This window comes from Phyllobates terribilis, unplaced genomic scaffold (assembly GCF_046119375.1).
Source record: "Phyllobates terribilis strain yellow unplaced genomic scaffold, ASM4611937v1 Scaffold_8__6_contigs__length_399053987, whole genome shotgun sequence".
NCBI lineage: Eukaryota > Metazoa > Chordata > Amphibia > Anura > Dendrobatidae > Phyllobates > Phyllobates terribilis.
The window spans coordinates 86,898,946-86,918,371 of NW_027362768.1; the positions used below are offsets into that span (position 1 = coordinate 86,898,946).

Sequence of the window (19,426 nt, forward strand, 5' to 3'; positions counted from 1 at the left end):
GGCCTGTGGGAGCTGATGCGCAGGCTTTGGACAATGACCCGGCTCCAGACCTACACCATCAGGTCCAAGAGCTAGTTAAGAGCGTTGCTGCGCTAACCCGAACTGTGCAGTCTTTACAGGTTTCCACCCCAGGGAAGATCCAGCTGGCATCCGGACTGGAGGACATCCCGTGGCGTCGACCAAGGAGGACCCCACCGGCCAGAGGAAGACCCAGTGACCGATACAGCGAGGACGGACGACCCATCTGCCGCCGCTGCAATCAACCCGGACATATGGAAAGGTACTGTTCTTTAAACGGGCACAACCTGGGGTAGAGGGCCAACCTCCAGGAAAAAGATCACCAGGCCCATCGAACTGGCGCGACAGATATGTGGGAGGACGTCCAGTCTTGCCTGTGGTACTGGATGGCATTCCCATGAGTGCCCTACTGGATACCGGGTCACAGGTCACCACCATCCCGTACGTGCTCTTCAAGCAGTACTGGAATGACTCGGATATTACCCGCTACCCTGACGACGACTTGAGTATCATCGCCAGCAATGGCCAGCCCGTGCCACAGATCGGATTTAAAGAGGTGACCCTCAAAATCGGTAGAGTCGAACTGGCCGCACAGGGACTGATCATTGTAGATATTGATAAACATGAGAGTCACCCAAAAATAACTCTAGGAACTAACGTAATTGAAAATTGTCTTGCAGAGGTGATTTTCCTTTTACAGCAGGTTGCCAAGAACGCCAGCTCCGGCGAGCAGCGGGTGCTCCAGAAAGAGATCCGGGCACTGATGCAACGGCAACAAGTGGAACTCTCCGGCGGTGAGATTGGTAGCGTAAGAATGTGTGACCCTTTTCCTATTGCCATGCCCCCAAAAAGTGAAATGATGATTTGGTGCCGGGCAGCTATTGGTCTGAGAGGTAGAGATTACCAGGCAATGGTAGAACCAGTTTACTCAGACAGTAGGCCCACCATTTTGACAGCACGGGGGGTCGTCAATGTACGCCATGGGAGGGTGCCCGTTCGCATAATAAATATCGGGGAGAGGGAAGTGTACCTGCCCCGGTATGCCACGCTAGCCAAATTATATACCACTAATCAAAATTCTATACGATCTGTGGAACCCTTGCCTCCATCTCACCCGGAGGAAGGTAACGGCTCTAAGAAAGACATGGAGGACTGGTGTCAGCAACTACATCTGGGTACTGACTCCACTCCCTCACATCAGAAACAAGGAGTCTATCGGGTGGTTCAAGAGTATGAGAGAGTGTTTAGTAAACACCCGTTAGACTTCGGGCGAGTCAAGGGGGTAGAACACCGCATCCCCACGGGAGATCATCCTCCCATAAAAGAGAGGTATCGACCCGTACCCCCTGCACATTACCAACACGCCAAGGGGATGCTTAGAGACATGAAGGAGGCTGGGGTAATCCGGGATAGCTGTAGCCCCTGGGCAGCCCCACTAGTTTTAGTCAAAAAGAAAGACAACACCATGAGGATGTGTGTAGATTACCGGAAAATCAACCGTATCACACACAAGGATGCGTACCCCTTACCAAGGATAGAGGAGTCATTGGCTGCTTTAAGATCTGCTAACTTCTTCTCTACCTTGGATCTCACTAGCGGGTACTGGCAGGTTCCTGTAGCAGAGGCGGACCGGGAGAAGACCGCATTCACCACCCCGATGGGACTTAGCGAGTTCACCTGCATGCCGTTCGGACTCTGCAACGCCCCAGGAACCTTCCAACGATTAATGGAGTGCTGTCTGGGCCACAGAAACTTCGAGACGGTCCTGTTGTACCTGGACGATGTCATCGTATACTCCAAAACTTATGAGGACCACCTGAAACACCTGGCGGAGGTGTTCGAAGCTCTGGCGAGTTACGGCCTAAAGGTGAAACCCTCCAAGTGTCACCTCCTGAAACCAAAGGTGCAATACCTGGGACACGTGGTGAGCGCTGACGGAGTGGCTCCCGACCCCGATAAGATCACCGCAATTAAGGGATGGCCAAGCCCCTCCAGCGTAAAAGAAGTGCGGCAGTTCCTAGGGTTGGTAGGCTACTACCGAAGGTTTATTCCCGGTTTCACCAAAAAGGCAGCGCCTATGCAGGACCTCCTGATAGGCCAGTCCCGGAAGGCCAAGAACCAGAAGCCGCCCTTCAAATGGGAAGAGCTAGAAGAAGAGTCCTTCCGCCAGCTGAAGATGGCCCTCACGGGGGATGAAATCTTGGCGTACCCGGACTATAGCCAGCCCTTCATCCTCTACACCGACGCCAGTAACATCGGGCTAGGAGCCGTACTGTCCCAGATTCAGCAGGGGAGAGAACGAGTAATCTCCTATGCCAGCCGAAAACTGCGACCCACCGAAAGGAACCCCGAAAATTACAGCTCATTTAAGCTAGAGTTCCTGGCCGTGGTATGGGCAGTCACCGAGCGCTTTAGGCATTACCTCGCTTCTTCCCGGTTCACCGTATACACGGATAACAACCCGTTGACACACCTGGACACGGCAAGACTCGGTGCCCTGGAGCAGAGGTGGATGGCCCGTCTGTCCAACTACGAGTTCGCAATCAAATACCGGGCAGGACGCTCCAATACTAACGCGGACGCCCTGTCCAGGATGCCCAACCTGCCGGACGAAGGAGAAGATCCGGAGGGACTGGAAGAAGTTGAACTCCCTGCGTTCCACCGTCATGGGACTATCCAGTATTCCCACCGGGTAAGGGGTAAGCAGGCTGCTACGTTGAACCCCTTACCCCACTACAACTGGGCGGAAACGCAAGACAGCGACCCTGCCGTCCGACTGGTGAAGGAGATGCTGACTCGGCCGGAGGCTCGCCTTGAACCAGACGCTCCGGAGGAAGCCAAACAACTATGGGCGGAGAAGAGTCGACTATTCCTTTACAAGGGGAAGTTGTGCCGCAGAATGGTCAACTCCCGGACGCATGAACTACTCTGGCAAGTAGTGGTGCCCCGAAGAGACGCAGCCATGGTGATGGAGGCATACCACGACGGAGCTGGACACTTCGGGTGGAAAAAGCTGGAGTTCCTGCTGCGCGAGCGGTTCCACTGGGTAGGCATGAGGGGAACCATCGAGAAGTGGTGCAGAGACTGTGGCCCGTGCAATCTGAGAAGGAAGGACCGGGCCAGCCAGAAGACTCCCCTGCAGTCCATCGTCACCCGGCAACCGTTGGAACTGGTAGCCTTGGATCATGTAAAACTGACCCCAAGCAGAAGTGGCTACGTCTACGCGTTAACCATCGTGGATCATTACTCCCGGTTCTTGGTTGTCGTCCCCGTCAAGGACTTAACGGCTCAAACAGCAGCTAGGGCCTTCCAGCAGCACTTCTGCCGTCCACACGGGTACCCGGACCAAGTGCTGACGGACCAGGGACCTGCCTTTGAAGCGGAGGTCTTCCAGGAATTCTGCAATCTGTATGGCTGCCGGAAGATAAGGACGACACCCTACCATCCGCAAACTAATGGACTTTGTGAAAAAATGAACCAGGTGGTAATGGATCTTCTAAAAACATTGCCCCTGGAAGAACGCAGTCTGTGGCCTGAGAAGTTGCCCGATCTGGTGGACCTATACAACCACATCCCGGTAGGTTCCACCAACTGTACCCCGGCTTACCTAATGAGGGCGAGACCTGGTAAGTTACCTGTTGACCTGGAAATGGGAGTCCTGACACCTGAGGACACTTCACCAGAAACAGACTGGGACACAGAGAGGCAGCAGCAGTACCGGAGAGTACAGGAGAGCGTGGAGCGAAGTCTCTGTCAGGCTAGGGAAAGACAAGAGAAGACTTACAACCAGTATGCTCCCGCTGTTCCCCTGGTACCCGGAGAGCAGGTCTTGAAGAGGAAAAGACGGCTCCACAAGTTGGATGACCAGTGGGAGAAGGACCCGTACACCGTACTGCCCTCAAGCCACGAGAACCCGAAGGTCTGTACCATCAGTAAAGACGGAGGGGAAACCACAGCCATTGTATCCCGGGACCACCTGAAGAAGTGTCCCGAACAACTGAGGAACCCTGAAGAGGAACAAGAAGACCATCGACCCGTGGGAGAAAGGGAAGATATGGTTAGTACCGTGCTCGGGGACTTCCCTCGGTCTTGGACTCAAGTCAATGGTGCAGTTGTGGTACCCGTACTCACCTTCCTCCAACCATCATCCCAAGAACCTACGGAGCAACGGGTAGAGCTGGAAGAACAGCCGGTCCAGGAGGCAGAAGACTCCACACAAGTAGAACAGGAGAATCAACCCTCTGCTTATAGTGAGCCTGCCGTACCCCTAGTGAGACAAAGAGCCGGTAGACAGCTGCCCAGTTTACCCTTGACAGCTCCTACACCCTGTAGTTCAGGGCCAGACAGTCAGCTCCGTAGGTCCACTAGGGCCACTAGAGGCCAGTTACCCGCACGTTGGAGGATCTAAATGTTTAAGCTATTTTATAATGTTTACCTGTCTATAGTTGCTTGTGTGTAATTTTGTATTTCTAGTTGTTTTTAGGAATCCTTGGTGGATTTACCGGGAATCCTTGTATATAGTTGGAGCGTAACCCAGGATGGACTAAAGACTGTCAAGGACTCGGGGTAGAACAGACCCCTACCTGGTTACGTCTCCCTGTGTTGGTGAAATGGACACCTTGCTTTCTTCAGAGACTGCACCCGGTTGCGGACACGCCGTAACCATCTTTATATGTTTTCTTATTGTATTATTAATGTTTTGCCTTGTTATGTTTTCTAAATGTGTTTAGTCCCGGAGTACTAAATTTTACTAGGGGGGAATGTGACACCCCAGGGGTCTGGTTGCCACAGTAACGTAATGTTATGTCTGAGAGCAGGTGGGAGGTCCTTTAGTCAGGGATCCTGTGCATGCCACACCTCCTGCCCAGTCTTGGGAGGGGAAGAACTTCCCCTATATAAACCTGGGGCTGAGGCAGGGTGAGTGAGTAGAAGAAGAGAAGAAGTAGAGACAGCATAGGAAGAAACAGCAGTTACAAGGAGTCAGGGGCTGGCAGCTGCAGAGTTCGCCCTGACTAAGAAAACTTTTTACCGGACCCGGAGTCCGAGGCTGTGGGGACTAATTCCTACCCAGCAGCAGAATCCGTCAGGCAGGGGATTTCAGGTCCTCTGGCCCAGAAGCCCGAAGGCACGGTCACACGCGTGGGACCAGCACCGCCATCGTGGAGCGGAAGCCATTAGAAGGCCCCGAGTCACCGGCCATACGGGTGAGCACCACACGGTACACTCAGGGACGTGGGCTACTTACATCAGCTCCTAGCAAGGTAGCCAGAAGAGTACAGTCAGTTTGGGAGGCCTACAACTACGCCTGGCCAGGGGAGATCCCATTTGCTCAAGGACTGACCAGGCCCCATCCGCTAGCAAGTACTCCGGGAGGGTCTTTTGTTGTTACCAGTAAAGACCCTGAACTACACCGTACCGTCTCTGAGTGGTTCCTGCTACCCCCATCATCCACGTCGGCTGCCCTGAGGCCATACCCCTCCCGTTGGGGGTTATACTATCACGCTGCACAATCCCACCATCGGCCTCAGCGGTCTGCCCTGCAGCAGCAGCCCCCTGGCTGCACTCAACGGGTGGCGTAGTCATCAACCATTTACTACTAATGGACTGCCGTCTAGTTTGACTCCCTGGGCACGGACCGGGTCACCGCCACGAGACTACAACCCTCCACAGATCCGGCTCCGGGTAAGCTCCCGCATGCGCAGCGCAGCGCGACACAGGCCCAGGGGCGCGTCAGTATCATAATTGTAATCCCCATTTATTGAAAATTAGGGGGATTGATGTTGTCACCATGGGCATCAGAGGGGGGGAGATCTACATAAGAAATTAGCTAAATGCGAAAGCAGATGGATTTATCGTCTGGGCTCCCTGGCCCCCCAAGGTCTCAATGAAAGTTTTGGGTTTGGGGTCTTTCTGTGATCTATATGAGACTTGAAACACAAAATTTTTTTCGTGGTGGGCATTTTGTGTTTTGTATGTGTTGGTTTTAACATTTTATTTTTTCAGTTTTAGTATATGGTACCGGGACTGGATGAATATTGATGCAGATCGATTTGTGACGCACCTATGCAAACTAGAGATGCCAAACTAAATTGTTATGAGGACTTCTGGAATTTCGCCCTCTTTCACTCTTGTTGTGACATTAAGGACTGATTTTCCCCCTCCCCCTTCTCTTTTTTTTTTTTTTTTCCCCTCACTTTTGTCACTTTATGCATCTTTCATGTTATTGACAAGAAATATAATATTTTTGTGCACCTATCATGCCATTTTATTTTTCATTATATATTTTTACTTTTCTATTTTTATGATATGAATTATGACTGTATTTGCACAGCACTGTCACTTTATACCATTTTATACGATGTTATTTATGATACCCTTTATTTATTAATATTACACTGTCATTTTTTAATAATATGGATATTATTCTTTTGCACAGCACTGTCACTTTATACCAATATTTATGATGTGATATTTATATATACTTCATCCATTTGAACTGCACTGCATTTTCAATCATATAGATATAAATTAGAATATGCATTGGCATAACATTGTCACTTCACAATTGGACAACTATTGGATAACACTTTTTCATTCATTCCCCCCCTCTTTTTTTATATTTGCCTCTTACTCACATTTTTTCATCCTTTATTATTTTCTTCCTAATTTTGTCTTTTTCTTTTCTTTCCCTTTTTTTCTTTCTTCCTTTCACTCACCCCCTCTCTATTCTTCTCCTTGCCCTTTAAGAATATTCCACCTCTCTCCTGTGGTTGGCGCGCATGCGCGGGTTGTCGCAATGCTAAGCCCCGTATACTGTGGCTTGTTAGTGCTGCTTACGCCTCGCTTCCGCTTGTCAGCTGAAAGCGAGAGCGTCATTCAGCACGTGACCGCTGGTATCGAGACTCATTCATCAGCAGCGGCCTCCACCTGCTCATGAGCCATTGGATCCACATGGGTTGTGTCACTCTATTTTCCCCCGCCCATCACTGTCTGATTGGCCCTCAGTCACATAAAAAACACACTTGCCCCCCACTTTGGCACGCCTCCCGAAGAAGCTAATGCGAAACGTACGCGTTGGGGCAGGAAGCAGGAGCGTTCACATCGGTATGGGATACTTTTGATGATCTAACTGTGAATTATTTATTATGTGTTGACATTAATATTTGATACTCCACTTTTCATCGGAAGATTCACTTGAGTAATTGGCATATCAGTTAGAGGGGAACCTTGTATATTTATTGGCTGTGTTATTCTATGTGCTCAATGGCACGAGAACACTGCTGTTTCCCTCACCTGATATGCTGCTGTCTGTGATTCACCCCGTCATGTGGAACATATAGGTCAACCCTGGGTGTTTCTTTGTTTTTCATTGATTGATCCAATCATGTTGGAATGTTATTGACTGTATTTACAAAGAATACTGTTGTGGAGATATTTTCCACCATGAAATTTTGTTGAAGGACGATTTTAGCCTGATTTGCATTATTTTTCATCTGATATCCCACCCATAGACTAAAAAGCTCCTATTGTGTCTTCCCTTGATTGGTACCTTTCCCTTTTATCTTTTTATTATTTATTTTTATACATGTTTCAAATAAAATATTCTTTTTAATATTTATTTTGTTACTCCTTTTTTACTTGGTGATTACTATACACCTTTGTAAAAATATGTATTTATAATTGATATTGGGAGTACTACTATTTAATTATATATTTGGACTACCTATGTGAAATTTAAAAATGAACAAGGGCTGGATTGGGCCAGATTTCTCAACACCACCAAATGATAGCAGCGTAACAAACTGAAATCCAATGTCTTTTTTTTGGGGAGGTCTAACTCTATTCCCATGCACCTCTGTCTTCACGCCCAGACATGGGTATATGCTTCCTGATTTTGTCTATTTGCTCTTGTCCTCCTCCTTCTCCGCATCCTCATCCTCCACCACAATATCACCACGATATGTACCATATCAACATATCTACAACTCTTGCAAAGGGCATTGGAGTTCCTTCAAATTTTTGGCAGCCGTTGCTTCACTGCATAGGCAAACACTATGGGAGACCCACTTCCTAACAATGGGATCATTGTTTTCAGGAGGTATGGGAGACCCTCTTCTTTCTAATGGGAATATGTTTTTACTGTGGAACTGCTGTATGTGTCTTTAAATGGTTAGTGGGGTTATTCCCAAATTTTTGCAGCCCTTGCAGTCACAGCATGGGCATTACCACTATAGGAGACCCGCTCCTTTATAATGGGAACATTTTTTTTACTGAAACCCTCCTCTATGTTTCTTCAAAGGGGTATTGGGTTGCGTCCAAATTTTTGGCAGCCCATGCAGTCACTGCATACACAATAACAGTATAGGAGACCCACTCATTAATAATGAGAACAACAAAGCATAGCCAGCTGATTGCTCTCTAACAATAGCAAGGGCCAACTGCTGGCCCTTTAAGAATTGTAAGTGATGGACTGATGGTCCTATAAAATTAGGCTTTGTGACTTTCAGAGTCCCTCCATCATAAATGAAACAGGATGTGTCTGATGATGTGTCACACACCACATGGCCAGATAAGGTTGTAAAATGTTAAAATGACATTTCCCGGTGAATGCATTTGTCTTAAAAAATAACGTAAAAAAAAACAAAACACAGTAGGATCTTTCTTTAGTATAAAAACCAGAGTCGCCAATGTAACCTCAATGTAATCACATTGTTCAGCTTCTGCACCTCCTTCTCCAGTTCGGCCTCCATCTCCGAAATGCCACATCAGTCACAAGCTGAAAGCACTGCAGCACTGCCTTGGCCGAGCGGCAACAGGCTATGCTGATGATAACATGCTTACTGCTTAGGTAACAAATCGCCCACTGCTGCAGAGTTGTTGAAAGCTGTAACACAGCAGCATGATCTGTGGCTCTCATCGCTGAACATACAGTCAGGCATGGTCGTGTGTGACAATGGGCGGAACCCGGTGACGGAAAATGACAGCCGGAGTAGATACAGTTTTCCTCTATGCCAGTCCTTTCACCGAGCTGAAGAGTATGGTTGTGGTGAAATACAACTCCCACTGAGAAGCAGTTTCAAACTAAAAAACATTGGGCCCACCAGAGAATTTGACTCTGAGGGCTCACCTTTCTCCCCCGCACAAGAGTCCTATAGCTGCTGCATAGTTTGCACTATCATGAACTCTCCTGATGGAAAAGCCAGGGTCCACCTGAGAATTCTCTGGTGGGACTGTCCAACCCTACCGAGAAGCAGTCCTGGCTAAGAAAAGTGTGTGGGATTGTTCCCGGGCACTCTATGGCTCCATTCTTTCTGAGGTGGAAACCCACGCAAACACGGGGAGAACATACAAAGTTCTTGCAGATGTTGTCCTTGCTGGGATTCAAACACAGGATCCCAGCGCTGCAAGGCTTCAGTGCTAACCACTGAGCCAATGTGCTGCCGCTCACCCTCTGATATCTAGCAGACTGGAGAAATTTGCACCTACTGCAACTCTATCTTCAGCTCCTTTGTGAGAAACTAATGTATTTGGGCAGCCACTCAGTCTACCAAATAGAATTCCTGAGAAGGAAATTGGGGATGGCTTCGCTACTGGTACTTGGGGCAGTGCTAATACCAGGGCGTTGTACCATAGTTCACTGGAAATATTACAGGCTGGTAGGAGGCAAGCAGATTCCCACAGAAAAGTACCAGCAGTAATGTTCAGGGACATTTGCTTGTGGAAGACGGAGATGATACTGGGAGAAATAGTGGCGGCTGGGGACTGAGTATGTACAGCCAGACGGCGCCGGCATGAGGTTGTGGACAGCTTCTGCCTCCACGAGCCTAAAAGGCCACATTTCAAGTGCAAGCAGCTTTAGAGGACTTCCTGGGAGAAATGACAGCTGGAGTAGATACCGTTTCCCAAGTTCTTTTGCCAAGCTAAAGAATATGGCTGTGGTGAAATACAACTCTCAGCAAAAAAAGCTGTGGACTGGCTCTGTACCGTCCCTGGCCACATTCACTTGACCATGTGTTTGTGGTTAGGTGGTCCTTCCCAGTAAGTCCACTGGGGAGGGCACGGGTAATGTTGTGGGACCCGTGCTTGTGGAAGGCGGAGACGACACCAGGAGAAATAGTGGCGCCACCATGAGGTTGTGGACAGCTTCCGCCTCCACGAGCCTAAAAGGTCACATTTCAAGTGCAAGCAGCTGTCCAAAAATGTGGCAGCATAGTATTGCAGCCTGTGGGTGGCTGGCTGGCTGCCTACTTGCGCTTGCATTCCAAGGAATAGGGTAGGGAAAACTGAACGCTGCGGTGGGACAAGGACGTGGACGGTGATTGTTGCAAGTCTGTAATGACAGGTGCATGGCGGGAGGCATCTTCGCATGCGCCAAGGATCACTTCTGATGGGCACACTTTTAGACAGTGACCTGGGAGTCAGAGATGCTTCCAGGCGTCCTCCCCATGCTGTTCCCATGTCTTTTCAGCACTGTATGCATGTGTCTGATGATGTGTCACACACCACATGGCCAAATAAGGTTGTAAAATGTTAAAATGACATTTCCCAGTGAATGCATTTGTCTTGGTTGAAAGCAATGTAAAACTGCAAAAACGCATCAAAAACGCTATGTGTGAACATAGCCCAAGGTGTGGAGGAGTATTTTTCATTTTTTTTTGCATGCTTGCGCTCTGCAGTGTTTCCTGAAGGATGACAAGCTGGATGGTAGCGCTCTGCTGCGATCCAGCTCTTCAGAGACACTGCAGGTAGCGCCTCAGAGACACTGCAGAGCGCAAGCATGCCTGCGCTCTGCAGTGTCTCTGAAGGATGACAAGCTGGATGGCAGCACTCTGCTGCGATCCAGCCTGTCACCTCAATGCCATCCCAGCGTGGGAGAATTCTCCTGCTCAAGCGGTGAGCGCAGGAGAATTTTCCCACGCTGTCAGTGACGTGCATGAGGTGAGCTGAGTTCATTGGACATGAACTAGGCTCATCTGGATGCCGTCACAGCCAGACACTGAGGAGCTTCACTGAGGAGCTTCTCAGTGTCTGCGGCATGGCAAGCTGGATGGCAGCGTTCTGCTGCGATCCAGCCTGTCATGTCAATGTAGCAGAGCTGAAGCTGTCCTGGGAACCATGGAAAGGTAAGGATGAGGTTGGTTTATTATTTTATTGCAGGAGATCGTTGGCTTCAGCTTGAATGGGCGATACGGTAAGTAGGGTTTAATTTAGAACATTAAAGGAATGTGTCTTTATTTCAATTAAAGGACTTTATTCTGGGTGTTTGTGTTCTTTTTAACTTTGACTATGGGGTTAGTAATGGGGGTGTCTTATAGACGCCTCTCCATTACTAACCTGGGCTTGATGTCAGCTGGCATTATAAGCTGACATCAACCCCAACCCTATTACCCCACTGCCACAGCTACAGGGCAGTGGGAAGAGCGAGGCTAAGTGCCAGAATTGGCACATCCTATGGATGTGCCATTTCTGGGGCGGCTGACGACTGGTGTTTCTAGCCTGGGAGGGGGCCAATATTCATGGCACCCTTCCTGGGCTATTAATATCAGCCCCCAGCTGTCTGCCTAGCCTTTGCTAGCTATTAAAATAGGGGGGATCCCACATCATTTTTTTGGGGGTCCCCCATTTTAATAGCTAGTAAAGGCTAGGTTTCAGCTGGGGGCTGATATTAGTAGCCTGGAAAGCTCCGTGGGTAATACCCCCTTCCCATGCTTCAAACATCTGCCCCAGCCATCTGCTTAACCTTCGCTAGAGACTAAAATTACGGGGAACCACACGCCAATTTTTTTTTTTAATAAATCCTTTATTTTAGCGATAAATGACAAGTACAGTAACCAACAATGTCACTGTACTTATTATATATGTGACTGACAAGTTTCTACCTATCTAATCTATGTGTGATGCTCTATTCTTTTTGTTCTAAATTGTCGGGTACCGATGATGAATTGCCGGCCGGCTTTTTTAAAGAGACGGGTGCATGAAAACACTATTATTTTATTTTAAGAAATCCTTTATTTTAACACTAAATGACAAGTACAGTAACCAACGCTGTCACTGTTCTTATTATATATGTGACTGACTGACATGTTTCTATCTATTTAATCTATGTGTGATGCTCTATTCTTTCTGTTCTAAATTGTCGGGTACCGATGTATGCCGCTGCTGAATTGCCGGCTTTTTTAAAGAGAAGGGTGCATGAAAATCGGAGGGCACTAGTGTGTTCCAAGTGCCCTGCTATGTTTTTCATGCACCCTCCTATATACCCTGCCTGCCTGTCTGCCTATATATTCTGCCTGCCTGACGTTTAATTGAGCACTGTTCCCATCGATTTGGGCAATTTTTGACCTTCTGCAGATCGCCGGGGGGGACCGCCAGAAAAATGCTGGAGTTTCCCATAGACTTACATTGGGCTCGTTGCTCGGGTCGAGCACCCGAGTATTCCAATGTGCTCGACCCGAGCTTCGAGCACCCGGGCATTTTAGTGCTCGCTCATCACTAGTCATTACCCTTTTCAGGATGTTCTTTAACATATTTCCCAGGAAAATCCATTTTTGTTTCGTTTTTGTATGTTTTATTGTGAGTCAGTAAAAGTGGCATAATACCTCTGACAACATTGTTCACAGCAGTAACCTGGGAGTCAGAAATGCTTCCAGGGGTCTTCCCCATGCTGTTCCCATGTCATTTGAGCGCTGTTCCCATCGATTTCTGCAATTTCTAGGCCCTCTGCAGACCGCCGGGGGAGCAGCCGGAAAAATGCTCAAGTTTCCCATAGATTTACATTGGGCTCGTTGCTCGGGTCGAGCACCCAAGTATTCCAATTTGCTCGGCCCGAGCAACGAGCACCCAATAATTTTAGTGCTCTCCCATCACTAATCTTGATTAATCGCTTGCCTTCTGATTTTGTCCCTGACGTGACCTTTTAGTTTTGACCCCGCGTGATGACCATTCTTGCCTCCTCCATCTGGCAGCCCTTCTGTAGAAGCAATCCAGTGGACTCTGTTGTAAGAACAGATCCCTATATAAGGGTTAAAGGGTGAAGGTTGTGGTTCCTCTGGAATCTGCCAGACAGAGTGGCTTGTGCCAAGTCTGTCTGAGGTAGCCTTTTTGAGCCTGTGGCCTCTGCCAGATGTAAGAGATATAATATGTGATTTGATAACTGCAAGGAATTCTTTCCGTCCCCAAGGACATGTGAGCCTTCTCTGGCTGATACAATCTTCTGCAATATGTAAAATGGAGGTGGCCATTATAGGCAATTTGTGTAAAGCGAATGACAAATTGTTTAAATTTTAACTGCAGAGTTTTTGTGAATTTATTTTTGTAATAACACTGTTATCCTTGAGGATTTGTTTAGCATGATATCATGGTGAAAAGACATCACAACATCAAATAGGTAGATAAAATCAGGTTAGCTGCATTAGTACAGGCTAGATAACATTTACAACCTAAAAAACTTGTAGTACCACTTCAATAAAGCAAAAACTAATAATGAAATTGTGTTTTGCTCTTCAGGTTTGTGTACATTACCTCCTCCAGATGATGTCATGAAGGACATTGAAAAGAAAAGGAAAATAACCATAAGCAGGTAGTTATTGTCGCCTTATGAGAGTTGCATGCAACGGAGTTGCAATACTGGGCACAGCTGAATGTATAAATGTGCCACTGTTTCTGCAGCAACACAGGGGGTTGAACCCCAATCAATCATACACTGATGGCTTATCTGTCTAGATTTCATACTTAGTTTACTTGTTTTATTTTAGTACTTGAATATTTTTATTTTTTATTGAAACATAGTTTTTCCAACCTGAAAGTAGTATAGCTCAGTATGGATAGGAAGTAAGGATAACATTTGGATTTCTTCATTGTGTGCACCCTTGAATAGCCATTATGAACTCAGAAACCCCTCCATTATTAAAAATGGGGACACTTAGTGAGGACATCCAAGGAAGACATAGCAGGCAATTAATGTGGTTTAGCTACAGATAGGATGACCAATCACAGATATAACAAATGCCTATAATACTTCTGTGACAAGTCTATGCGTACTGCATTGAACAGTAGCTCAATTACTGTCTTGAAGCGGCTATGCTACATATCAGTAACCTGAACAAACACACAGTGTTCATTTGAATTGTGCGTATTTGTGAAGAGCCTGTGCATCTTCAAGATCTTATCCCAATATGTAGTAGGTGTAACAATAATATTAGCAAATACCTCCAATTAGAAATGTAGTATAGTTCTTCTGATTCAATATGTAGCTTACCCCATGTGCAGGGCATTGCAGTGGCTTAGATATCCATGGTTACGACCACTAACTGCCTCTATAAGAGTGGTTATAACCATGGATAGCTAAGCTAGTGCACTGCACTGCACATGTGCTAAGCAACATAGTGAATCAGAAGAACTATGCTACATTTCTAATTGGAGGTACTTGCTAATATTATTATTATACCTACTACATATTGGAATAGGATCTTGGAGGTGGGAGTGCTAGTTTAATAATTCTTCTGATGATGATTGTTGTGTTTTGGCAGTGTTCACAACTTTTCAGCTATTAAATATGCAGAAATGTAGTATTTTAAATAACTGATACATAAATTAGGTGATCTTGTAATTTTAAAATCATTTTAAATCTTTACTGTTTAGATGTAGCAAATATAAAGATAAACACAAATATAAATAACATGACAACTGTGGAGTATTCATAAACCATTATTTATATTACACAGGTTTGGCCCAAGAAGAGAAACCACACTGCTTGTGGATTACATTGAATACTTGGATGAGCTGACAACAGATATAGGCTGCAAGCCTAATATTTTGAGGCTTTTCATGACTGACCCAATTCTTGCACTTAATCTTGTATTTGGACCCTGCACACCAGCACAGTTCCGCTTGACAGGTCCAGGAAAATGGCCACTGGCGAGAAAACAAATAATGACCACATGGGACCGGATTTTAAAGCCCACTAAAACCCGTGTTATAAAAAAACAAGAACAGGGCTTAATGTCAATGATATTTTGGCTTTGGGGATTGTGTGTTCTGGCTGTTCTATTAGCTATTGTTATGTGCAAGAACTGTTAGATATGACTAAAAGTTGGAATAGTACGTTAGGTTGTCACATATTTTTAAAAAAATATTTGACAAAAACAGCATCTTTAATAGATGAGGTTTTTACTACAGTTTTACCACACTTATAGTTAAAGTATTAGAAATATACATAAAATACATGTGATTATATCTAAAACATTCCCAATCTTGTGAATATACCCTAAGCATATAATACAATTGGGCCTTACTTAACCAAAGAAACCAATATACTGAGTGTATATATTCTGTATATATACAAATATAATCATAAATTGAAAAATAGCCTACTATTACATCAGTGTAATATGATCTAATTAAAAAACGTATTATACTATAATAACATACATTAATAGCAGACATAGTTATGGCCTTAAAAATACAGATGATATGTGCTGTGTAGTGCTTACCTACTATTCATTTTCTTTATTTTAGGTGCTACTGCTTAGCTTTCAGTTTCGGCTATGCGTTAAAGGGGTAGTCTCCTGTTAATAAATTGCTTCAGTTAAGCTTGAGCATAAGCAAGTTTTCAATTTACTTGCTTTTTCTATTTGCTTTTATCTTACATAATGTACAACTTCTTTCCAAGGAGCTTGGCCACCACAGTGTGGCGAATGTGCCCAGTAGCTGGAGGAATTAACTTCTAAAATCCCAGTTAGCTCTCTCTAGCCCTTGATTTTTATACAGCAGTCAGCTGCTTGCCTCCCTCCCTCTCTCTCAGCTCCTGATTGAGCATCTCTTATCATTACTGCGTAACAATAATACTCCCCTCTCCCCTAGTTAGCAGTTTCTAGAGTAGTTCTCCTAATCACAGCTCTCACTTTCCTGAGCTGTGTACTTGTTCAGATGGACTGTCATCTCTATATGTAAATACAGTGATAACAGTGTAGACACCGATCAAATTTAATGTGCTGTAGTTGGACTCAGGTACTCATCAGAACATTCACTCAAGGAGGAGCACCAGCAAGCAACCAGGAAGTAAGAAGAGACAATTCGAGAATATCCTGTTAACTACTGATAAATAGTACGGCCAATAATTATTATATAACCATCATGATAAATGTGACGTTAACCTCTGTAAACCCAGCTAATACTGGACATTGATTTTTTGAAATGCATCAGCGCTCTTGTCCATCCCTTTACTTTACTACAGTTTCCTGAACAGCAGGAATGTTGCTGCGCAGGTAAAGGCATTGAGGGGATGTAGCCCTAAATCATTACAGAAGACCCTTGCTTTTGAATATTACTAGAGATTAGTGTTGAGCGATACCTTCCGATATCGGGAAATATCGGATCGGATTGGATCGGACCGATACCGAAAAAGTATCGGATATCGCCGATTCCGATACCGGAAACCAATGCAAGTCAATGGGACATAAATATCGGAATTAAAATAAACCCTTTCTTTCCTTGTAGGTTATTTCTACATGAAGGAAAACAACTAAGAATAATGTAGAATGTATTGGGGGAGGTGGGGGAGACAATAAAGGCATAGAGGTTTAGCCCAGTCAAATGGAATAGCAGGAATTAATATTTTTTTATTATGTTCTGAGTTACGGAAATATTAACTATGTTAAGTATTTTTATATTTTGTCAGATATTTATGTTTCACTACTTCCATGCTCTTCACCTTCTTTTTTACTTCTCCCACACTTTCTCCTTCATCATCCTCAGCATCTTTTTCATCCACTTCTTCTTCACCTTCTTCTTCTTCACCTTCTTCGTATTATTCTTTTTTTTACATTCTTCATATTCTACTTCTTCATCTTCTTCATATTCTTCTTCTTCATCATATTCTTATTTGTGACAGGCATTCCTGTAGTTGTTATCTATAAAAGGTTGGACATTACACCTTTCGTTCTGCCCGTCACAAAAGATTTACAACAGGATTTGTCCGCGTTCAGTTTGGCCTGCAGCAGCAGGTCTTTTCCAGGGGCACCACGAGGAGGAACGGACTCACCCCCATACACTGCTTAGTCATCTTCTGCTTATAATTTAGATATTATCTTTTGCTCTGATTTTTAGTCTTATGCTTAATGTTCTTCCGCTTTTTGTTCTGCAGCTTCTTGTATTTCTGCTTCTTGGTTTTCTGTCTCTTGTTTTTCTGTATCTTGGTGCTTGTCTTCTCTTCTTTGTCTTCTTGGTCAACTTCTTCAGGGTCATCTTCTTGGTCTTCTTCGGGGTGGTCTTCAGGGTCGTCGTCTTCGGGGGTCCTCGTCTTCGGGGTCCTCGTCTTCTTCGGGTTGGTCTTCTGGGTCCTCGTCTTCGGGGTCCTCGTCTTCTTCGGGGTGGTCTTCAGGGTCCTCGTCTTCTTCGGGGTGGTCTTCAGGGTCCTCGTCTTCTTCGGGGTGGTCTTCAGGGTCCTCGTCTTCAGGGTCATTGTCTTCGGGGTCCTCGTCTTCTTAGGGTTGGTCTTCAGGGTCCTCGTCTTCAGGGTCCTCGTCAGGGAGATCCAGAGTGATTACCAAGAACCATTTCAAAAAGCTTGAACTTGGAAATGTAGCAGAAGGTACAAGAAAGCTGAGGAACTACCGAGGACCAGCTGACGGTACTGGAACCCGGATGGATAGCAGAAGGTACAAGAGCCAATGGAACTACCGAGGACCAGCTGATGTTACTGGAACTCGGTTACTAAGCAGGAGGTACCTGTGCCAGAAAGCACTACCAAGGACCAGCAGACGTTGGTGGAACTTGGATACCGAGAAGGAGGCACCTAATCCAAAGGCACTGCCGAGAACCAGCTGACGGTACTGGAACCCGGATGGGTAGCAGAAGGTACAAGAGCCAATGGAACTACCGAGGACCAGCTGATGTTACTGGAACCCGGATGGGTAGCAGAAGGTACAAGAGCCAATGGAACTACCGAGGACCAGCTGATGTTACTGGAACTCGGTTACTAAGCAGGAGGTACCTGTGCCAGAAAGCACTACCAAGGACCAGCAGACGTTGGTGGAACTTGGATACCGAGAAGGAGGCACCTAATCCAAAGGCACTGCCGAGAACCAGCTGACGGTACTGGAACCCGGATGGGTAGCAGAAGGTACCCATGTAAAAAAAAAGTTCAAGGCCGCGAGCCGGCCGCAGTTACCAAAACCCACAGTCCTACAGAGGGTGCTTGTCCTATTGGCACTATGGAACCAGCCTTCATTGCCAGATCCCGCAGCCCACATAGGAGTCACCTAAACTGCAGGCACCATAGAGTCGGCTAACCCGACCGCAACACGACAGGACAACGCATTGGAGGCAAAGTGACGTTGACACTACCCGGAAACAGCTGGCGTGCTGGAACCAGGCTGGGCAGGAGGGAGTACCCGTGCCAAAGACACTGCCGAGAACCAGCTGACGGTACTGGAACCCGGATGGGTAGCAGAAGATACAAGAGCAAATGGAACTACCGAGGACCAGCTGACGGTACTGGAACCCGGATGGGTAGCAGAAGGTACAAGAGCCAATGGAACTACCGAGGACCAGCTGATGTTACTGGAACTCGGTTACTAAGCAGGAGGTACCTGTGCCAGAAAGCACTACCAAGGACCAGCAGACGTTGGTGGAACTTGGATACCGAGAAGGAGGCACCTAATCCAAAGGCACTGCCGAGAACCAGCTGACGGTACTGGAACCCGGATGGGTAGCAGAAGGTACCCATGTAAAAAAAAAGTTCAAGGCTGCGAGCCGGCCGCAGTTACCAAAACCCACAGTCCTACAGAGGGTGCTTGTCCTATTGGCACTATGGAACCAGCCTTCATTGCCAGATCCCGCAGCCCACATAGGAGTCACCTAAACTGCAGGCACCATAGAGTCGGCTAACCCGACCGCAACACGACAGGACAACGCATTGGAGGCAAAGTGACGTTGACACTACCCGGAAACAGCTGGCGTGCTGGAACCAGGCTGGGCAGGAGGGAGTACCCGTGCCAAAGACACTGCTGAGAACCAGCTGACGGTACTGGAACCCGGATGGGTAGCAGAAGATACAAGAGCAAATGGAACTACCGAGGACCAGCTGACGGTACTGGAACCCGGATGGGTAGCAGAAGGTACAAGAGCCAATGGAACTACCGAGGACCAGCTGATGTTACTGGAACTCGGTTACTAAGCAGGAGGTACCTGTGCCAGAAAGCACTACCAAGGACCAGCAGACGTTGGTGGAACTTGGATACCGAGAAGGAGGCACCTAATCCAAAGGCACTGCCGAGAACCAGCTGACGGTACTGGAACCCGGATGGGTAGCAGAAGATACAAGAGCAAATGGAACTACCGAGGACCAGCTGACGGTACTGGAACCCGGATGGGTAGCAGAAGGTACAAGAGCCAATGGAACTACCGA

At 46.7% G+C, this 19,426-nt stretch overlaps 1 protein-coding gene across 4 annotated transcripts in view; it reads left to right on the forward strand.

Moving 5' to 3' along the window:
- Window positions 1–16,914, forward strand: part of LOC141156751 (dimethylaniline monooxygenase [N-oxide-forming] 2-like) — a 126,224-nt gene extending 109,310 nt beyond the window's left edge. For all 4 annotated transcript variants that reach the window (XM_073643097.1, XM_073643100.1, XM_073643098.1 and 1 more), the window contains 2 exons: window positions 13,525–13,597; window positions 14,742–16,914. In XM_073643097.1, coding sequence (XP_073499198.1) covers window positions 13,525–13,597; window positions 14,742–15,096 — 428 coding nt within the window. In that variant the 3' untranslated portion in view covers window positions 15,097–16,914. The remainder of the gene's footprint in view (window positions 1–13,524; window positions 13,598–14,741) is intronic.
- Window positions 16,915–19,426: the final 2,512 nt, after the last annotated feature.